The 18,094-nt window shown below is 42.5% G+C and overlaps 1 protein-coding gene across 1 annotated transcript in view; it reads right to left on the reverse strand.

Annotated features, from left to right (window-relative positions):
- The window catches only part of RMC1 (regulator of MON1-CCZ1), a 37,593-nt gene that overhangs the window by 8,774 nt on the left and 10,725 nt on the right, over positions 1–18,094 (reverse strand). The window contains exons 5-16 of the mRNA XM_066579621.1: positions 15,646–15,732; positions 13,519–13,659; positions 5,597–5,697; positions 4,282–4,371; positions 3,660–3,765; positions 3,469–3,580; positions 2,993–3,037; positions 2,252–2,305; positions 1,964–2,092; positions 1,776–1,882; positions 1,551–1,670; positions 553–630 (exon numbers count right to left, since the gene is read on the reverse strand). Of these exons, the coding sequence (XP_066435718.1) occupies positions 553–630; positions 1,551–1,670; positions 1,776–1,882; positions 1,964–2,092; positions 2,252–2,305; positions 2,993–3,037; positions 3,469–3,580; positions 3,660–3,765; positions 4,282–4,371; positions 5,597–5,697; positions 13,519–13,659; positions 15,646–15,732 (1,170 nt within the window). The remainder of the gene's footprint in view (positions 1–552; positions 631–1,550; positions 1,671–1,775; positions 1,883–1,963; positions 2,093–2,251; positions 2,306–2,992; positions 3,038–3,468; positions 3,581–3,659; positions 3,766–4,281; positions 4,372–5,596; positions 5,698–13,518; positions 13,660–15,645; positions 15,733–18,094) is intronic.

Below are 18,094 nucleotides of genomic sequence, written 5' to 3' on the forward strand. Positions count from 1 at the left end.
AAAAAAAAAAAATGTTACAGAAGTATATACAAAAAGAGAATATGACCTACCAATCAAAACCATCGCTGTATGCGCCCTGTAGTCCAAAACTATACCTATTATATAATCAAAGAGCGTCCGAAACAAAAATGAGGAACCCATTTCCATACTTGATTTTAGCGTAAATCTACCCAAAAAAAAACCAAAAAACTATTTACGCCTAACTAAACAAAAAAACAACACTGAAAAAACCAAGTGAAAAATTATAAATTATTTATTATAAATTATTATTTTATTTAAAAAAATATAAATATCTCTATCTATCTATCTAGAAGAAAACAATGCACCACAAATAATTTTGTTAATTGAAAAAAAATAAGACGGTAAAACCCCATAAAAGTGTCTGGTCCCTTAGGACAGAAACACCCTGTTCCTTAAGAGAGTTTAAACTCTTACTGACCCAATTTACTAACTATCTAAAGGAATGATGATCACGAACATCTCAAGAAACGTACAGTGCCCGTGTATGGTTTCCAGCACGTTCCTTATGGCAGCAGTTAGAGTTGTACGCACCTGTACAGGAATCTGGAACTGGTTCAGGGAGCGGATGTACTCCATGAGAACCGCTATGATGAACTTATGTGGAGCCTCCTAATCAGAAAAGAAAAACAGCCATATCATCATTTTCTCCTCACATAATCTTTGTAAATCTTAGAAGGAAAGTCTAAAGTATTTGATTAGGAAATATCAATTTGGATCCAGAAAAATGCATACAAGTAATACTGACTAACAAGTGCGGCACCGAAGAGATGGCCTGTGTGAGGGCAGCAATGACCAGAGCTCCCCTGGCTTGTCTGTAGATCTGTAAGCTCCACCCTGGACATCTAGCTTCAGCCAGTAGTGGAAATGGAACTTTAGTGTAATAAATAAAGCTGGAATTCACATATAAAACAAATGGATTCCATCAGTCTGTAATCTTTACTGCTTCATAACCAACGACATATGTGTGTGTATGTGGGGGGGGGGGGGGGACATTCTTCAAACATGTCGAAAGACTGATGCGCTCAACAAGCTGTATGCAAAAAGTGTCCTTTTGGCAAATGTTTGGGTGATACATGTAGGTGTGCTTTTTTCCCCCCCAGTACTGATCAGTAGCCTAAGGACCAATGTCCACAGGGGAATCCGCGCAGGGCGCCCACGAGAACAATCCGCAGATCAAGCCACCCATAGACAATCATGGGCGCCCGCAGCTGAATTTAAGCATGGTCCGTAAAACAAATCGCAGCATGTTCCATTTTGCTGCAGGTCCCGCACGGACGGCTTACATTGAAGTCAATAGAAGCCGTCCGATCCATGGCCCGTTTGCAGATGACACTGCCAACCGGCCGCACATCTTAAAGTAAAACAGGACATTTAAAAAAAAAACAAAAAAAAACTCCACTGCACATGTGCGGCCGCCGCATCCACAGTGTGCGAGATCTAACCGTTGCCTGAAACAACATTCGGCTAACAGTCATCTACGGTAAGACGTATGCTTAGCTTTAGACGGTGTATTACATTGCCATACTCACTTTCAAGTCGGTGAAGACAGATAAGACATGGGTGTACATATCGGACTGATCTATGACCGCTTGTCCTCGCACGGGTCTTTTCATGAGCGCATTACTTCTTCCCTGACTGCTCTCCACAGCCTGCAGCAAAGAAATGCATCCGCTATAAACATTGAATGACAGTAACTACCTAATATACCAAGAATTTAAGGGTTTCCGCACAGAATGAGAGAACATGTTCCTTACCAACGTGTAGCTGTGCTCCGCCTCCAGGTACTTCTTATATTCACAGTTGAGCTTATCGAAGACGGTAGCGATGACCGGCAGGGCGGCTCTATCCTTCTCAAACAACACTGTAAAACAAAAGCCGTGAGCAGACAGAACGCCTCTGACGGGGGTACAGCCCCCCACAGTCTATAGAGGCTAGCACTTACTCTGGGAGCAAACCGATAAAATAACCGATTTACAGTCTTTGCGCTGAAGCAGGAAATCCATCAGCCGACCCTTGTCTGTGAGCAAGTGAACGATGGGCTGCAGTTTGATGCGCAAGTACCAGAGGTATCCTGTATAGAAGGCAAGAGAGGAGTCAGGCATTAGCACTAAAAGGGGGTGTCCAGGAAAACCACTCCCTTACCCACTTCAGACTAGCAGACTACTTCTGGGTCAGTCGCAGACTATCACCTGCTAAGCAATTTACAAGAACATACCCTATCGGGTCTTACCTTCACTAGCACTTATGATGATGTCCGGCTGAAACACAATCCAGGAAGATGAATCTGATAAAGCGGTTAAGAAAACGTTCACCACCACATGCAGATAGTTCTACAAGATGTGGTAGCCAGGGGCTTAACTTTGAAGCGCTTTGGCCCCAACGGCACATCTGTAACAAGGCCTCCACTGGTGTCTTCTTATGTAGCAATATGGCTTTTGTGCCCCCTCAAGCACCAGGGGTTTAGGCGTGACTGCTATCTCTGCCCCCTTAGAGCTAAACATCTGGCAGTTGTCAAGTTTCTTAGCCGATGCATAAAGTTTTTTTTACTTTTCTTTTAGAAGTTAGATGAATAAATAATAAGCCCTACAATGAAAGTACGACTGAAGGTTTTACTCACACGGCCTCCTGTGTGGTCTGTGTGCGCTCCATGTAGTTCACTGACAGCATGCGGAGCCATTATGACCAATTAGGCTACACACTCACACACGTGCTTTTTTCCATGACCGGTTGTATGTGTAAACACAGCATGTCCGATTTCTGTTTGCATGACGGACAAGAATCAGACATGCTATGTCCGCTGCCCATGCAGATCGGAAAGCACATGGAAGTGTCCAAGTGCTGTCAAATGCATGTTCCACCAGAGAATACAGACGTGTGTTCTGGCCTAAGACTACACGAGTTAATACAGAAAACAAATGTCCTCTCCTCTAAATTTGCAGGTGCAAAGTAATACCTGGTGGGTTAAGGATACAGAGCTTACATTGTATAGGAAGCTGTCCAGCCACAGCTGATGGACCTGCAGGGAGACAACACATTAGTGTTTGGATTACAGATCTTTTACGTGTTTGACACCGTCGTGACCAAGCCTGTTAGCACCTTGGTTTTATAGGCTGCCTGTTAAAGCGTAGTATAATGCAATATGGTATTGCATTATATTATATGAGCGATTAAATGTATGTAAATTCAAGTTCCCCATAAGGATTAAAAAATATATATATATATGAATGTCAAACAGAATTTAAAAAAGGTAGTAGGAAAAAAAAAAAAAAGTACTAAAAAAAGTTAAACAAAAACAAACAGAAAAAACCCTTTCATATATTTATTTTAAAAAAAATCTAAACCAATAAAAAGAAATGTAAACATATATGGACAATGAACTAGTGTGATACAAGATTGTGCTCAGTCATTTGGACGGGTCTACAGGAGTGCCAAGATCTAAATTTGTACCTGCTATGGGTATTTGGTAAGGGTGTATGGAACGAGCAGGAAGCACTGGCTGATGCAAGGTCATTGTGCCATCAAACTCCCCTCGTAAGCGGATGTCAAAGATGACCGATGTCTGAAAGATGCACAGGGATGACAAACTGTTACTGGTAATCTCGGCCAACTCCGTAACTATATTACCTCCTCTAATTTACCTCTGTATCTTGGTGATGGACAACAACTAGATTATCAACGACATTCAGTGCAAACTTTCCTGTCCTGTTAAGTTTCAAGATGTGCATCTTCTTACATGGGCCTTCACTAAGAGGAAGATACAAATGGCAGCGAGATAAGGCTTCATACAGAATAGACATTAAGACTTGGAAAAAAGGAAAACTTTGCAAATACTATTGTAAAAACTGCCACTTTCAGGATGTTCATGCTGTATTATCAGAGTACAAGTCCGCTCACCTGAGCACCAGGTTACAAAGTATAAACGTTAATCAATCAGCCACATACATGTTTTGCATTTAGTCCACAACCGAGCTCCTATAATGCAGTGGACAGGTTATCCCTACACAAGATGGAACTGTACTGATGTAAAGATTACACGTTCTAGATGCAGACATTTGGCTGAGAGATTTCAGCTCTGAAGCCAGCAGAACTGTGAATTCAGATCTAGGTTATAACACATCTTCAATACAAGATATGTAATGCTAAGTTGCCCAGTTCCCTGTTTTTTAACGCCATGCCAATTAACACAGGAGCTTGCAAACAACAAGAGAACAGATTAAGTACAAGAGGAGAATAAAAGTAGGGCTGATTTTAAGTACCTACCGGGGTAAGTGATAGAGGACGACCTCAGCTCCCGGGCTACTACAGGCTTTCGCATGATGTCTCAGGAACAAAACATAAAGCTGACCATATCTGAAAGGGTGAAAAAACAGCAACAAATGAGCACACAGAAAATGATATAGGCAAGAGCATCCTCTATGCCCTGATCCTACCACCCGATGACCAAATCTATAGTCAATGCTGAAGGGTCTTTATTAGAGATGAGCGAGCGAGCCTTGCTCTTCTATAGTAACTGCATTCTTGTCCGAGCATGCTCAGGGGGGCGGCGGGGGAGATCTCTCTCCCCCCCAAGCACACTCTGACAAGAATGCAGTTACTTGAGAAGAGCGAGGCTCGCTCGAGTGACTGACTTATTCGAGTGTGCTCGCTCAACTCTAGTCTTTATATTCAAGCACAATTCAACCGCACTAAAAACTAATGCAGTGAGGAGATTAACACACATCACATTTTTCTGACAGATCCGCTATTAAAAAGGACAGCATATGACAACAGCTCACAGCACTATCATACTTAAAGGGGTTGCCCCCGCAAAACTATCCACAACATAGGCAATAAGTAACTGATCACTGGGAATCTAAGGACTGGGACCTCCACCAATAACAAAGAGGGGTCTGAGTGCCCCCAAATGGTCATGTGTCCACAATACAGCTCCATTCATCTCTATATGACTGCTGAAAAGAGCCAAGTACAAGAGCTAGGCTGTGACCAGCAGTTCCATAGACATGGATGTAGCAGTAGTGCACACGACTGATCATCAGTATTTGCCGACACTTACGGGCCCCATTTTCATGATCAGTGGAGGTTCTGGCATTCGGACCCCATTGATCAGCAACTCATCAGCAAACATACAGGATAAGTGATACGTTTCATGGGACTACCCCTTTAACAGGCCCCACATAGATTAGAACAGAGGGACCACAGTCATTTAAATAGGAATATGATTGAAAACAGCCACTGTTAACGATTGTGATGTCATCTAGGGGTTGCAGTGCTGACTGAGCCCCAATCACACACCGAATCCCTTGCCTTAATGTTATGTTAAAAAAAAAAAAGTTTGCAGTGAGGATATGAGGGGTGTTAATATTGATCTATTTCCTGTTACTCTTATGCAAAGCTTTTCTCATCTAGCCCCAATCAAAAATATTACCATTGACCGATGCTTTGCCAAGTGGGCTACCAATAAACTGCATGAAAACCAGGAATGAGTGCACAGCAATGGAAGTATGGCATGGAGACGTCTCTGCTTTTACTCATGTTGTACTTTACATACTTTTATAAATTTACTAAAAGCACTCACATAGTGGCCATGGCTATATCTCTTTCAGAAATCTTGGCCACTTTGGCTGCAGATGCCGGCAGTTCTATTTCAAACTTCGTCATTTTTGCCAATGTCCCACTCTGAGGAAACAAGAAATAGAATATGGATTAAGCAGCGAGTTGTTAAATGCTTTGATTGCTACACTGAGTTCATAAGACTAAATGCTAACCATTTAGCACCTGCTAATATATGTCTCTCTACAGCAGTCACTAAGGGGCCTTATTCTGACGCATGTGCACATCAAAATAAAGCTTGCACTGGCGTCCTGTGCCTGGAGGAATGGGGGCTCCATTGTTTGTTGACAGTCAGGCTCCAGCTCTAACAGCAACAAATGGAGAAACCTTTAATTACGGATATATAAACCTTTACATACTACGGCCAATGTGACCATAGCATGTAAGAGGCTGACAGAGGAAGGGGGTCTCTCTGTTGCACATCAGATGTGACTGCAGAATGCTGACGAGTTGCTATGCCACCCAGAGGCTTAACAATGGTCTTTTGGTCTGCCATCCACTATGGCCCATGAGTCCAACCAGAGGCAGGGTGTAATAGGCCAATGTAAAACACTGCAATAGTGAAGTATTGCGGTGTATTATGGTGGCAATCATTCCTAATGACATTCAAGTCCGTGAGCAGGACAAAAATAAAAAAGTCAAAACCCCACCTTTTTTCACATTATAATGAAAAAAGCAGGATTTTTTTTTTATTACTTACCCTAAAATCCTTTTCTCAAATGTTCACTGGGTGACACAGCGAAGACGTTTGGTATATCGCCTGCCACTAGGAGGTGGACACTAAGCAAAGGAGGAGTTGACAGCTCCTACAAGCTATACTCCTCCTGTAGCCACTCCGCTAAAGCAGTAAAGAGGAAAAAGCCTAAAGGCTAACTGAATCCGTAAGAGAAAAACAACAAAACAAAGAAGTGAAGGAGTAATCTCAGAACAGAGAAACAGACGGTACCCCCGAAATGATGGGTGGGTGCTCTATTACCCAATGAATATGCAAGAAAAAGATTTTACCGTGAATAACAAAATATCCTGTTTTTTGGGCTGTGTCATTGTGGGACACGACAAAGACCTTGGGAGATGCAAAAGCAGTCCCTAGAGGTGGACTGAAAATGCTTTTGATGCGATCAGAGTACTGCTGCCTTCAGAGTCCTGCGACCAAGAGCAGCATCAGAAGATGCATAAGTATGCACCCTGTACAACGTTGTGAATGTATGAACCGAAGAGCAGGTCGCCACCTTGCAAACCTGGAGAGCAGAAGTGTTATGTGGAGTAAGCAGTTATCCAAAGGGGCGGAATCCTGCACTTGGTACAGTAGGCCTCCGTGATCGCCAACCTAATCCAGCAGACAATGGTAGATTTGGAGGCAGTCAAACCTCAACGATGAGGAACAAAATCTGAGCAGCATAAGGATTCAGTATGGGAAAGATAGATCCATAGGGCGCGAGCAACGTCACACTTGTGCAGACGAAGATCCCTAGGGTGTGAACGATCCAGACAGAAGGATGGCAGCACAATGTCCTCGTTGAGCGGGAAGGAAGAAACCACCTTGGGAATAACTGAATAGGTCGGAGGACTGCCTTGTCCTGATGAAGTACCAAGAAGGTAGAGCTTCATGATGAGATGCGACAGATGGAAGGTTGACTGCTTGGTAGTCCTCATTTCCAACTTCCAAACAAATGGAAGTGTCACACATTGGCTTGGAGAGAGACAACTGTAATGCATTTAAGATCAAAATAAGATCACAAGGTGCTGTAGGGAGATGGTAAAGAGTGGCAGAGTTTGCGACTCCCTGAAGAAAAGTATGCACTGCAGATTTGGAAGCCAGAGGGCGTTGGAAAAGGACAGATAGGTGGAGAATTGACCCTTTAAAGGGGTTTCCCAATTACATAAAATTGTTTCACAGCTACTCTATTCTTTGTTGCTGCTGACCAGGACCTGCTGTGACTGCTGCAGACAAATAACTGACCTCAGCAGTGACCTTCTGGGGGGAGGGGGGGGGGCGGAACATCTAGGATATTGAAAGGACAAGGAGTCTGCAGTGGAAGAGGAATCTTGGTCCTGCCCATGGAGTCTCTTTAACCACCTCTAAGAGTATCTACCATGGCGGAGACTCTGGAGAACTGTTCTTCATCTAAGAGTCCAAGTCTGATATTTCACCCTCGAAGCAGGTGGTGTCCCTAGAGGGGATTACAGTGGGATGCTGCATGTGGGGGTGAGGTAGAGGAAAGGAGGCCTTGTGCAGCTTAAATAACATTAAATTAATTCTGTGGGTCAGTATGATTACGCTAATACCAAATTTTATATTTCCTCATTTTGTTTTGAATCACTGCAGTCACTCTTCAGACTAAATAATTTGCTAACTATTACATGAGTCACTCTGAATGGAATGCAGTGGTATTAATTTGGTGATATATATATTGTTTTTCAACAAATATTCACTGGGTGTATCCCTTAAAATATAACTTTTATTGACAAATATATATAAAATGTTTGGGCCTCACAAAAAACAGACAAAACAAAACAGAAACAGAGCAGGAGATGGAACCCTGGAAAAGAACCGAGAAAAAAATCTACGAAGCTGATCCCTCCAAGGTAGTACGGGAGTGTACTGATGGATAAGACACTACCGACTCACTATATCAACCGCTCCAAAATCAATTCAAATCTAATTAGAGGACCATATCGAGGTCTACCCTTATAGAAAGGGTGGAAGCGGAAACAAATTCCACCAAGTGGGTGGTTTACAGTCAGCTTCTAGTGGTGGCGAGCCCCTGGGTTCGCCCTATGTCCCATAAGCTAGACCAGGAGCAAAATGAGCAAGCGACCCAGTAGAAGCCCCAGAGCTCTGAAAATGACGTCCCGGTAAGAGACCAGTGCGGTTCTATCCAGAGGAATGCCCTGTTCAAGTAATAGTAGCGGGCAAGAAGTAATCCCAGAACGAGAAACCAGCAGAAGTCTACGATTGGCTTCTATCCACAGAACTAGATGAAAATTAGTTCTGAATACAAGGACACCAATCAATGCTTCCGCTGAGTACCTCCGAGAGATAAACACAAGTGGCTGATAGACTATAAGCCACAGGTTATCAATCCAGAAATACAATAGATTCTAATGAAACAGCAGGAGAACCACATTCAACGATATGATGGGTTCTCATGCAACGTGTGGTTTCAAAGACCAATAAAAGACAAGTTCAGAACACCAGTGGACAATCAGACTGGGTTCTCCTAGCAAAAAAAGGGATATTTTGAAAAATTGTTTCAAGGTTGGTTCAGACTGGTTCAACGCGTTTCTGTCTCATACAGACTCATCAGGAACCTTAATGCTTGATAGTGTCATAAGACACGGAAAAAGAATAGTTGTCCTTGATAGTAAAATATCTATCTCATGTATAATTGGATTAACCTAAGCAGATGCCCTATGCTGTAAGCTATGCTGTTATATAGTAAAATAGGGGGTACCTATCCGTATGGGCAAATGAATAGATGATAAATTGCCCATAACAGAAAAATTGTACCAAAATACCACTTCCCCCAATAATAGAAAGACTCCCAGAAAAATAAGAAGTATGCTCATAGAAATAAAACTAACCAGGATGATTGCAACACCTATGGAGAAATGAGCGTTACAAATGTTACAAAGGATACTCCTGACGTTCTTCGTCACATCGAGGGCATACAAATTGAAGGAGGAGTTTTTCTAGCTTCCCTGGACATAGAGTCGTTGTACAGTTCCATCTTACACGACATTGGTCTTAAGGCGGTCTTTCATTTCCTCCAACAAAGGGGGTGTGATTTCACCAGACACAACCAGTTCATTCTGGATCTTCTTCATTATGTTCTTACCCATAATTTCTTTTTGTTTAACGGCAAGATCTTCCACCAGCTCAGGGGCACCGCGATGGGGAGTCCAGCTGCCCCATCTTACGCAAACCTGTTCCTGGGCTGGTGGGAGGAACATCTTGTCTTTTCGGAGGGCAACAGCAACTGGACAAAAGACATACTAGTCTGGTATCGATACATCGACGATGTTTTTTTGCTGTGGTCCGGGACCAAAACCGATTTTTCTGTCTGTCTTTGTCCAGCGATTAAATGATAATGACATCAATTTGAAAGTCACTTCTGAATTACAGGAGCAATCCCTGGCTTTACTCGACATCAGTATCTCCAAATCCCCACAGGGATATCTCTCCACGACACTGTTTAGGAAGCAAACGGCTACCAATAGCCTGTTGTCGTGGCAGAGTTATCATCCCTTTCCCATACGTCGGGGAATTCCGAAAGGGCAGTTCTTAAGATTAAGAAGAAACTGCTCTTCGGAGTCTGATTTTCGGAGGGAAAGCGACAACCTAAAAGACAGATTCCTCCAGAGAGGCTATCCTAAAAACGTGGTTGATCAAGCCTTCGATTTCGCTGCAAAACAAGACAGAACAGTCCTTCTTAAACGACGAATTAAAACACCAGACAACAAAGTACGGGTAATCGGAACATATGATGACGGAGTACCATTTATGCAAGGTTTGCTGCAAAAATATTGGTACATCCTGAAAGAAGATCCAGACATTAGAGACATCATTCCAGACAGGCCCCTCTTCACTTTTAGGAGGGGAAGGAACCTCAAAGATCACTTGGTCAAAAGCCATTTGGACTCCTCTCTCAATACACGCACTTGGTTAGGCCAGGCCCGACCTAGAGGCACCTTTCCGTGTGGAAGATGTGAAGCTTGCACATTTATTGGAAAAGGCGACAAATTCCGTAGCGTGTCAACAGGTACTTCGTATGTGATTAAGGATTTCATAAACTGTAAATCCTCTCATTTGGTTTATGTTGCCACATGCCCATGCCCCAAGAATTACGTCGGTAAGACAAACCAGCAATTTCGCAGACGTATCTTGGGGCATGTGGGTAATATCAGCAGGGGAGAGAGCACCCCGGTGGCAAACCACATGCGTGAGGTACATGCGGGTGATGAACTCAATATTAAGTTCCAAGGGGTGGAATATATACGCTCCTATGGAAGAAGGGGTAACGTCAACCGTAAAGTCTTACAGAAGGAATCACAGTGGATTTATCGGATGGATTACGTGTCGCCAAGGGGTCTAAACAAGGTGCTACCCTTTGGATGTTTCCTTTAAACCTATTCAACTATACATACTTTACCTTTGTCGATTCAGCTATCTGTTTTGGTCTTATCCGCCGTCCCTGTTTTTACATGGTCCCTCAATGAATTGTTAAATATGCATTAGGCAGCTTTTTCTATGAATTTAGGCATTCTCCCTACTTTCCATCTGTCATTTTTTGAGCTATGCATTACATTAGATTACTGATGCAGTTGACATCGATCTTTATATGTATTGTTGCAATACTATCTACAGCATCACATATAATCAACTGCTTTATTAAAATCATTGCAGTAATTGCAGCCATTAATTTATTCAATGCATATTTTTCACGTTTGGCATCTTTGTCACCTATCATAAGTAATCACTGATACAATATCTTAATCATTTATTACCTCGACCGGCATGAACTGCTGCCTATTTGACTTTCATCATATAGTCTATTGACACCTATTAACCAACAAATATAACGTCCGGGTCTCCATGGCTACGGATACTTGACAGTCAATCAGCTGGTAGGATGAATTCCTCTCTGCGGGATAACTCCTCCCCCCTACGTCATTACGTCGACGCTCTGTCACATGTTGGGTGGGCGTGGCAGCGCTATTCAGCACTGCCGCCTGCGGCTCCACCTAATTCAGTGACGTCATCACGGCACTATCCGGCCACTTCTCCAGTCGGCGTCATGTCACCCTGGCAGCACAGGGACGCCGATGTGCCTTGCGAGGAGTATTACCATCACCAATCTTTTTAGTGATCCCACCCGCAGATAGGCACTACCATTCATGTGTATGCCGGCCAGACGTTTTAAAAGTTTTAAAAGCCATTTTCCATACTTCCCCCTCTCTGGGGAACAGGAATGAACGGACGGCTGGTGGGAGGTGTTACAGATCCCTCCCTCCCCCCTCCCCACTATGGTGACAGTGGTTGGATTTTTTCAAACATGTTTTCTCATTGGTTAACAGGGACATACCCCCAAGTGGGGCGTTAGCCTCTTTGCCTCATTTAAGACATGCTACTCCTGTGAGTCATCATTTCCCTCCTGTCTACCATCAAGACAGGAGTTGCTGTTCTATCTCTCTTCTTCCCACTTTGCTCTATCTCTAACCGGATTGTTTTTTTTTTAACCTTTGTTTTGGAGCACTCTCCATGTATTGTGGAGACCCTGTTCTGTTTGGGGTATTGTTTCCAGGATATCACTTTATCCTAGCACCTTCTAGTGAGGAATCAGTGCAACATTTGTAACGCTCATTTCTCCATAGGTGTTGCAATCATCCTGGTTAGTTTTATTTCTATGAGCATACTCCTTATTTTTCTGGGAGTCTTTCTATTATTGGGGGAAGTGGTATTTTGGTACAATTTTTCTGTTATGGGCAATTTATCATCTATTCATTTGCCCATACGGATAGGTACCCCCTATTTTACTATATAACAGCATAGCTTACAGCATAGGGCATCTGCTTAGGTTAATCCAATTATACATGAGATAGATATTTTACTATCAAGGACAACTATTCTTTTTCCGTGTCTTATGACACTATCAAGCATTAAGGTTCCTGATGAGTCTGTATGAGACAGAAACGCGTTGAACCAGTCTGAACCAACCTTGAAACAATTTTTCAAAATATCCCTTTTTTTGCTAGGAGAACCCAGTCTGATTGTCCACTGGTGTTCTGAACTTGTCTTTTATTGGTCTTTGAAACCACACGTTGCATGAGAACCCATCATATCGTTGAATGTGGTTCTCCTGCTGTTTCATTAGAATCTATTGTATTTCTGGATTGATAACCTGTGGCTTATAGTCTATCAGCCACTTGTGTTTATCTCTCGGAGGTACTCAGCGGGAGCATTGATTGGTGTCCGTGTATTCAGAACTAATTTTCATCTAGTTCTGTGGATAGAAGCCAATCATAGACTTCTGCTGGTTTCTCGTTCTGGGATTACTTCTTGCCCGCTACTATTACTTGAACAGGGCATTCCTCTGGATAGAACCGCACTGGTCTCTTACCGGGACGTCATTTTCAGAGCTCTGGGGCTTCTACTGGGTCGCTTGCTCATTTTGCTCCTGGTCTAGCTTATGGGACATAGGACGAACCCAGGGGCTCGCCACCACTAGAAGCTGACTGTAAACCACCCACTTGGTGGAATTTGTTTCCGCTTCCACCCTTTCTATAAGGGTAGACCTCGATATGGTCCTCTAATTAGATTTGAATTGATTTTGGAGCGGTTGATATAGTGAGTCGGTAGTGTCTTATCCATCAGTACACTCCCGTACTACCTTGGAGGGATCAGCTTCGTAGATTTTTTCTCGGTTCTTTTCCAGGGTTCCATCTCCTGCTCTGTTTCTGTTTTGTTTTGTCTGTTTTTTGTGAGGCCCAAACATTTTATATATATTTGTCAATAAAAGTTATATTTTAAGGGATACACCCAGTGAATATTTGTTGAAAAGCTTTTCCTTTGTATCCCTCTGCGAATTATATATATCGTTTGTGTCATTGGGGGACACAGCAAAGACCTTGGATATAGCTACTGGAAACAACTATTTTCTGAGATGAACTAATGTCCAAAAATACCTTTCTAGGGATATTACATTGGCTACTCTCTCACAGATGCTCCGTCAGCTGAGCCAAGGAGATGGAGCCTGCCATATAACCACAGCAGTGGTAGTTCCATAAGAAATCCCCCTATTATACCACTTTTTATGAATGGAGGACTAGGCTCCTGAGTTATCACATACATCATGGCACATATGAGATCAGAGGATCCAGGCTCACCCTGAAGTGAAATGGCTGCAGCACATTGCACATGTTAGCGGTAGACAGCAGGATCACACAGCTCTCTGGACAATACATGTACCAGTTCACATTGATACTCTGACTCTTCAGCAGCTTTAAGGACCGCTTCTCGGCTAGTACCTGAAATAGACAATAGCGGTGACATATGGCCAACGGAGGAACAAACATTACTTAGATCTGAATTATTCATGCAAGCAATAAACAGAAGACGGGTCAGAAGCTTTTAACATGGAAACGTCATAGAACGTCTATCAGCGGTAAGAGAAGGCCACCAACGAACGACCATTTATCTTGACGTGTGAGGTAACCGCAAGTCTTCATGTTCTTAACACGTAACAAGACACGAAAAAATATTTTTAGGGGCAATTTTTGTTTTGTTGCAAATGATCCAAAATTACAAAGCATCCATCGATGTAGAATTAAAGGGGTTGTCCCGCGCCGAAACGTTTTTTTTTTTTTTCCAACCCCCCCCCCCGTTCAGTGCGAGACAACCCCGATGCAGGGGTTAAAAAAAGAACACCGGACAGCGCTTACCTTAATCCCCGCGCTCCGGTGACTTCTTACTTACCCGGTGAAGATGGCCGCCGGGATCTTCTACCTCCGTGGACCGCAGCTCTTCTGTGCGGTCCATTGCCGATTCCAGCCTCCTGATTGGCTGGAATCGGCACGTGACGGGGCGGAGCTACACCGAGCCCCATTGAGAAGAGCAGAAGACCCGGACTGCGCAAGCGCGTCTAATTTGGCCATTAGACGGCGAAAATTAGACGGCAACCATGGAGACGAGGACGCTAGCAACGGAGCAGGTAAGTGAATAACTTTTGATAACTTCTGTATGGCTCATAATTAATGCACAATGTACATTACAAAGTGCATTATTATGGCCATACAGAAGTGTATAGACCCACTTGCTGCCGCGGGACAACCCCTTTAAGCACACAGCGTACTTTGGCCATAAGGATGCAACAACGTTTTGGGGATTTTCATTTTTTTATTTTTCCATAGAGGTAGCTCTGTGAGGGCTTGATTTTGGCGTGACGAGCTGTAGTTTTTACTGGTATCATTTTGGGGTACATATGGCTTTTTTGATCACTTTTACTGCCTTTTATTCTTTTTTCAGTTTTTTGCCAGGCAGGATGAATAGTGTTCTCAATTTAATGTACAGATCATTATGGACACGGTGATACTAAATGTGAGATTTAACTTTATTTTTTTTTTTTACATGAAACGAGAAAGTGTGTAAAAGGTTTTTAGTTTATTTATTTTTTACATTTTCTACGTCCCTGTAGGGAACTTAAACCTAAATAGCTCTGATCGCTACGATAATGCATTGAAGTACTTCTGTACTGCAGTGCCTTATCGCTTCCAATAGCGATCATAGGCCATGTCAGGCCAGGAGATCATTGTCTGGCGTCTGCTTGCCATAGAAACCCATCGGCCCTCAGTGATTACATCGTGGTGTCCCAATGACATAACCGCACACTCCCACTGTGAACACTTTGCATGTCGCGATGTACATTGATTGCGGCATGTAGGGTGTTAACAGCGGGGATCGATATTCTTATCAATCCCTGCTGTTTCAGCGGGAGGCTGGCCTTCAGCCACAGGCTTACGTCCTGTTGCGTCAAGCACCATGCACCCAGGACGTAAACTTTCAAGGGTTCAATAGTTTCAATAATCCCTAGTTGGTACAAGGGTTCCTTGACAATAAGCTGATCACAAACTCCTGGGACCCCAAGCGAAGAACCGTTATCTGTGGGGAGGCCGGCAGTAAGCGGTCATTTTCTCTGCTGCACCACCACAGGAGAAATGAAGTATTACATGGAGCCCATTTAAATCAATAGGTTCTCTGTGTAAAGCAAGGCAGCACAGGTATTACAGAGCGAGAAACTTTGTGTAACCAGGGCACAACCTGGCCAAGAGATGAGAATCTGGTACAGAAGGCCCCTCGATTATTTTAAAATTCCCTAATAAAAAAAGATGAATTTAGTAATTCTGATCCACTTTCTGCCTGGATGCAAGATAAAGGGATTATTACAATATCCCCAAACCTGTAACCCAGCAGTACCAAAAGGATCACTAATGGCTCAGCAGTGACAACAGCCATACCTGATAGAACTCAATTCCTTGGTCCGTTATGAAGACAATTTCTGTGGCGCTGGTCCAGCAGAATCCCAGGATCCTCGCGTTTTTAGTCTAGAGAAAGAAGAGTAAATAAAACATTTAGCAATGTTCAACCCTCTCACTGTCATCTGTCGTCCTCCGTACATCCCGCAGGGACAGGAAAATACCACAATGAAAAATAACTTGTGATCTCAATGTGGTTTAACATAATAGAAGAGAGATGGAGGAGCTGACTGCATCAATAAATGGTACACACAGTAGGCTCATGAAAACTGTTTCACTAGATTGAGTTCCAAAGTTCTGCGGAATTCTGTAGCGCCCACTACGCCAAAATACAGGAGGGTTGTCGTGAAGGGGGGGGTTCCCCCCACCCCCTTTTATCTTCCCTTTATCACCTTTTCTTACCACCTTTCTTTCCCTTTGATGTAGTTACTCCCTCCCCTCCCAGATTGGTGGTCCTCATAGAAAGAAGAAGTTTTCTTCGGAAGTGATTTATTGGGGAATATAGATGAAGTGAAGTTGGGTACAGGGTTTGGGGTTTTTTTGCTTCTTTTTTTTCTTCCCCCTTCAGAGGATGGAATTGCCAGGTCATGCCTAGAGTTTATCTTCTTCTTGCAATTCGCTATGATCTAGAGCCTAGCTCCACAGCTTAGGGCTAGGCAAACCTAACTGGACTGTCATGTTATGTAATACAGTCGAAATGTGAAAGGCTTTTTACCATTACGGTTTTGGTTCATTAGTACTTGCAATTGATTTTACAAGAACCAACATGATGTCGTTAGGATTTTATTTTTTTTTAATAACGAGAAAACATCTATAAATAAAGAATTATATGAAAAATAACTTGTAGTTGTACATGGATGGGGGATGGGTAAACTACAGCATTCACTGAAGTGTGGATTGAGCTCCGTGAAAGAACAACTGACTGTTCTTAAAGGGACGAAGATAAAGAGATAATCTGCAAGGATGGAAAATTCCGGGGACTAATTTTCCTGCTGTTTACTCAGGATGCTGGATGATCTATAGACTGGATACATGAGACTCAAGGGAGGATGAGGGGAGCAACGCTTTTTGTTTAGTTTTTTTTATTAATGTTTTTGTCAAATAAGAAAAGTAAAGTAATGAAAATCCAAATAAAAAGTATTTAATATAAAAAAAAAAACAAAGCACAACACCTTGTAATTCCATTTGCATCCACTAGATGGCACGTTAGGACATTAACCTCCTCAATTATTCGTTCTTTAGTTGCTCATCACATCAATTGAAGGGGCAATGAAAAAAAAATTACAAGACCACCACACAGTGGGTTAAATGTATATAACTAGTCGTTAAAGGGGTTGTAGAAGTTGAAACGTTAACCCCTTTGTGACCAACCTATTTTGTGCCTTAAGGACCAAGCGATTTTCATTGTTGCATTGCAAGAGCCAAAACTTGTTGACGTGGCCATACGAGGGCTTCACATAGTTTGCAAAAGTAGTAAAAAAAATATATATATATATATATAAATTTTCTTAAATAAACACCATAAAGAACACATTTTTCAAAATATATATACATTTTCTCAAATAAACACCATAAAGAACACATTTTTCAAGAAAACAAACTGGTTCCGAATCAGCGCATTCTGAGACCTATAACATTTCTATTTTCCTGACAACACAGATGTCTGAGGTTTTGTTTTTGCGGGAAGAGTTGTAGTTTTTATTGACACCATTTTGGTGTACATGTGACTTTTGGATAGTTTTTCATTATGGTTTTTGGATGGCAAACAAAAGAAAAATAGCAATTCTGGCATTACTTTTTAAAATTATTATTATTGTTGATATTTTCATTGTTTGGGTTATTATGAACGCAGGATTATGTGTTGCTTTTTAAAAATATATATATTTATTTTATTCATTTAAAATGGGTTTTTGTGGGATTTTTCTTTTCTTTCAATTAAGCTTTATTGGACTTTTTTATTCCCCCTATTTTTTAGTCCCACAAGGGGAATGGAAGATACGATCACTAGGATGGTACACTGCATTACTTGGGTCTCCCTGGTAATGTATTGTTAACAAGCTGCAATATTCCTTAAACCTGCTACATAAAAGAGGTTGTCCAGGCTTTGAAAAACATGGCTGTTTTCTTCCAAACACAGCGCCACCCTTGTCGATGAGGTTTTGTCCGGTATTGCAGCTCAGCTCCAATGAAGTGAATGAGAGTTGGGATATCAGACACAATCCACGGATAAGATTGGCGCTGTGTTTGGAAGAAAACAGACATGTTTCTCTAAGCCTGGACAAACCTTTTAGGGATCACTGATCTCCGTCATTGGCTGCAGCAGCCTTTTTAAGGGACGGCACAGGCTGACCCCAGCTGGTGAACATTATGTCAGTAAGAAGACCGGAGCCGCCGGCGGGGAACTGGGAGCCGCGAATATCAGTTCTTACTT

This window comes from Eleutherodactylus coqui, chromosome 9 (genome assembly GCF_035609145.1).
Source record: "Eleutherodactylus coqui strain aEleCoq1 chromosome 9, aEleCoq1.hap1, whole genome shotgun sequence".
In the NCBI taxonomy this organism is placed as follows: Eukaryota; Metazoa; Chordata; class Amphibia; order Anura; family Eleutherodactylidae; genus Eleutherodactylus; species Eleutherodactylus coqui.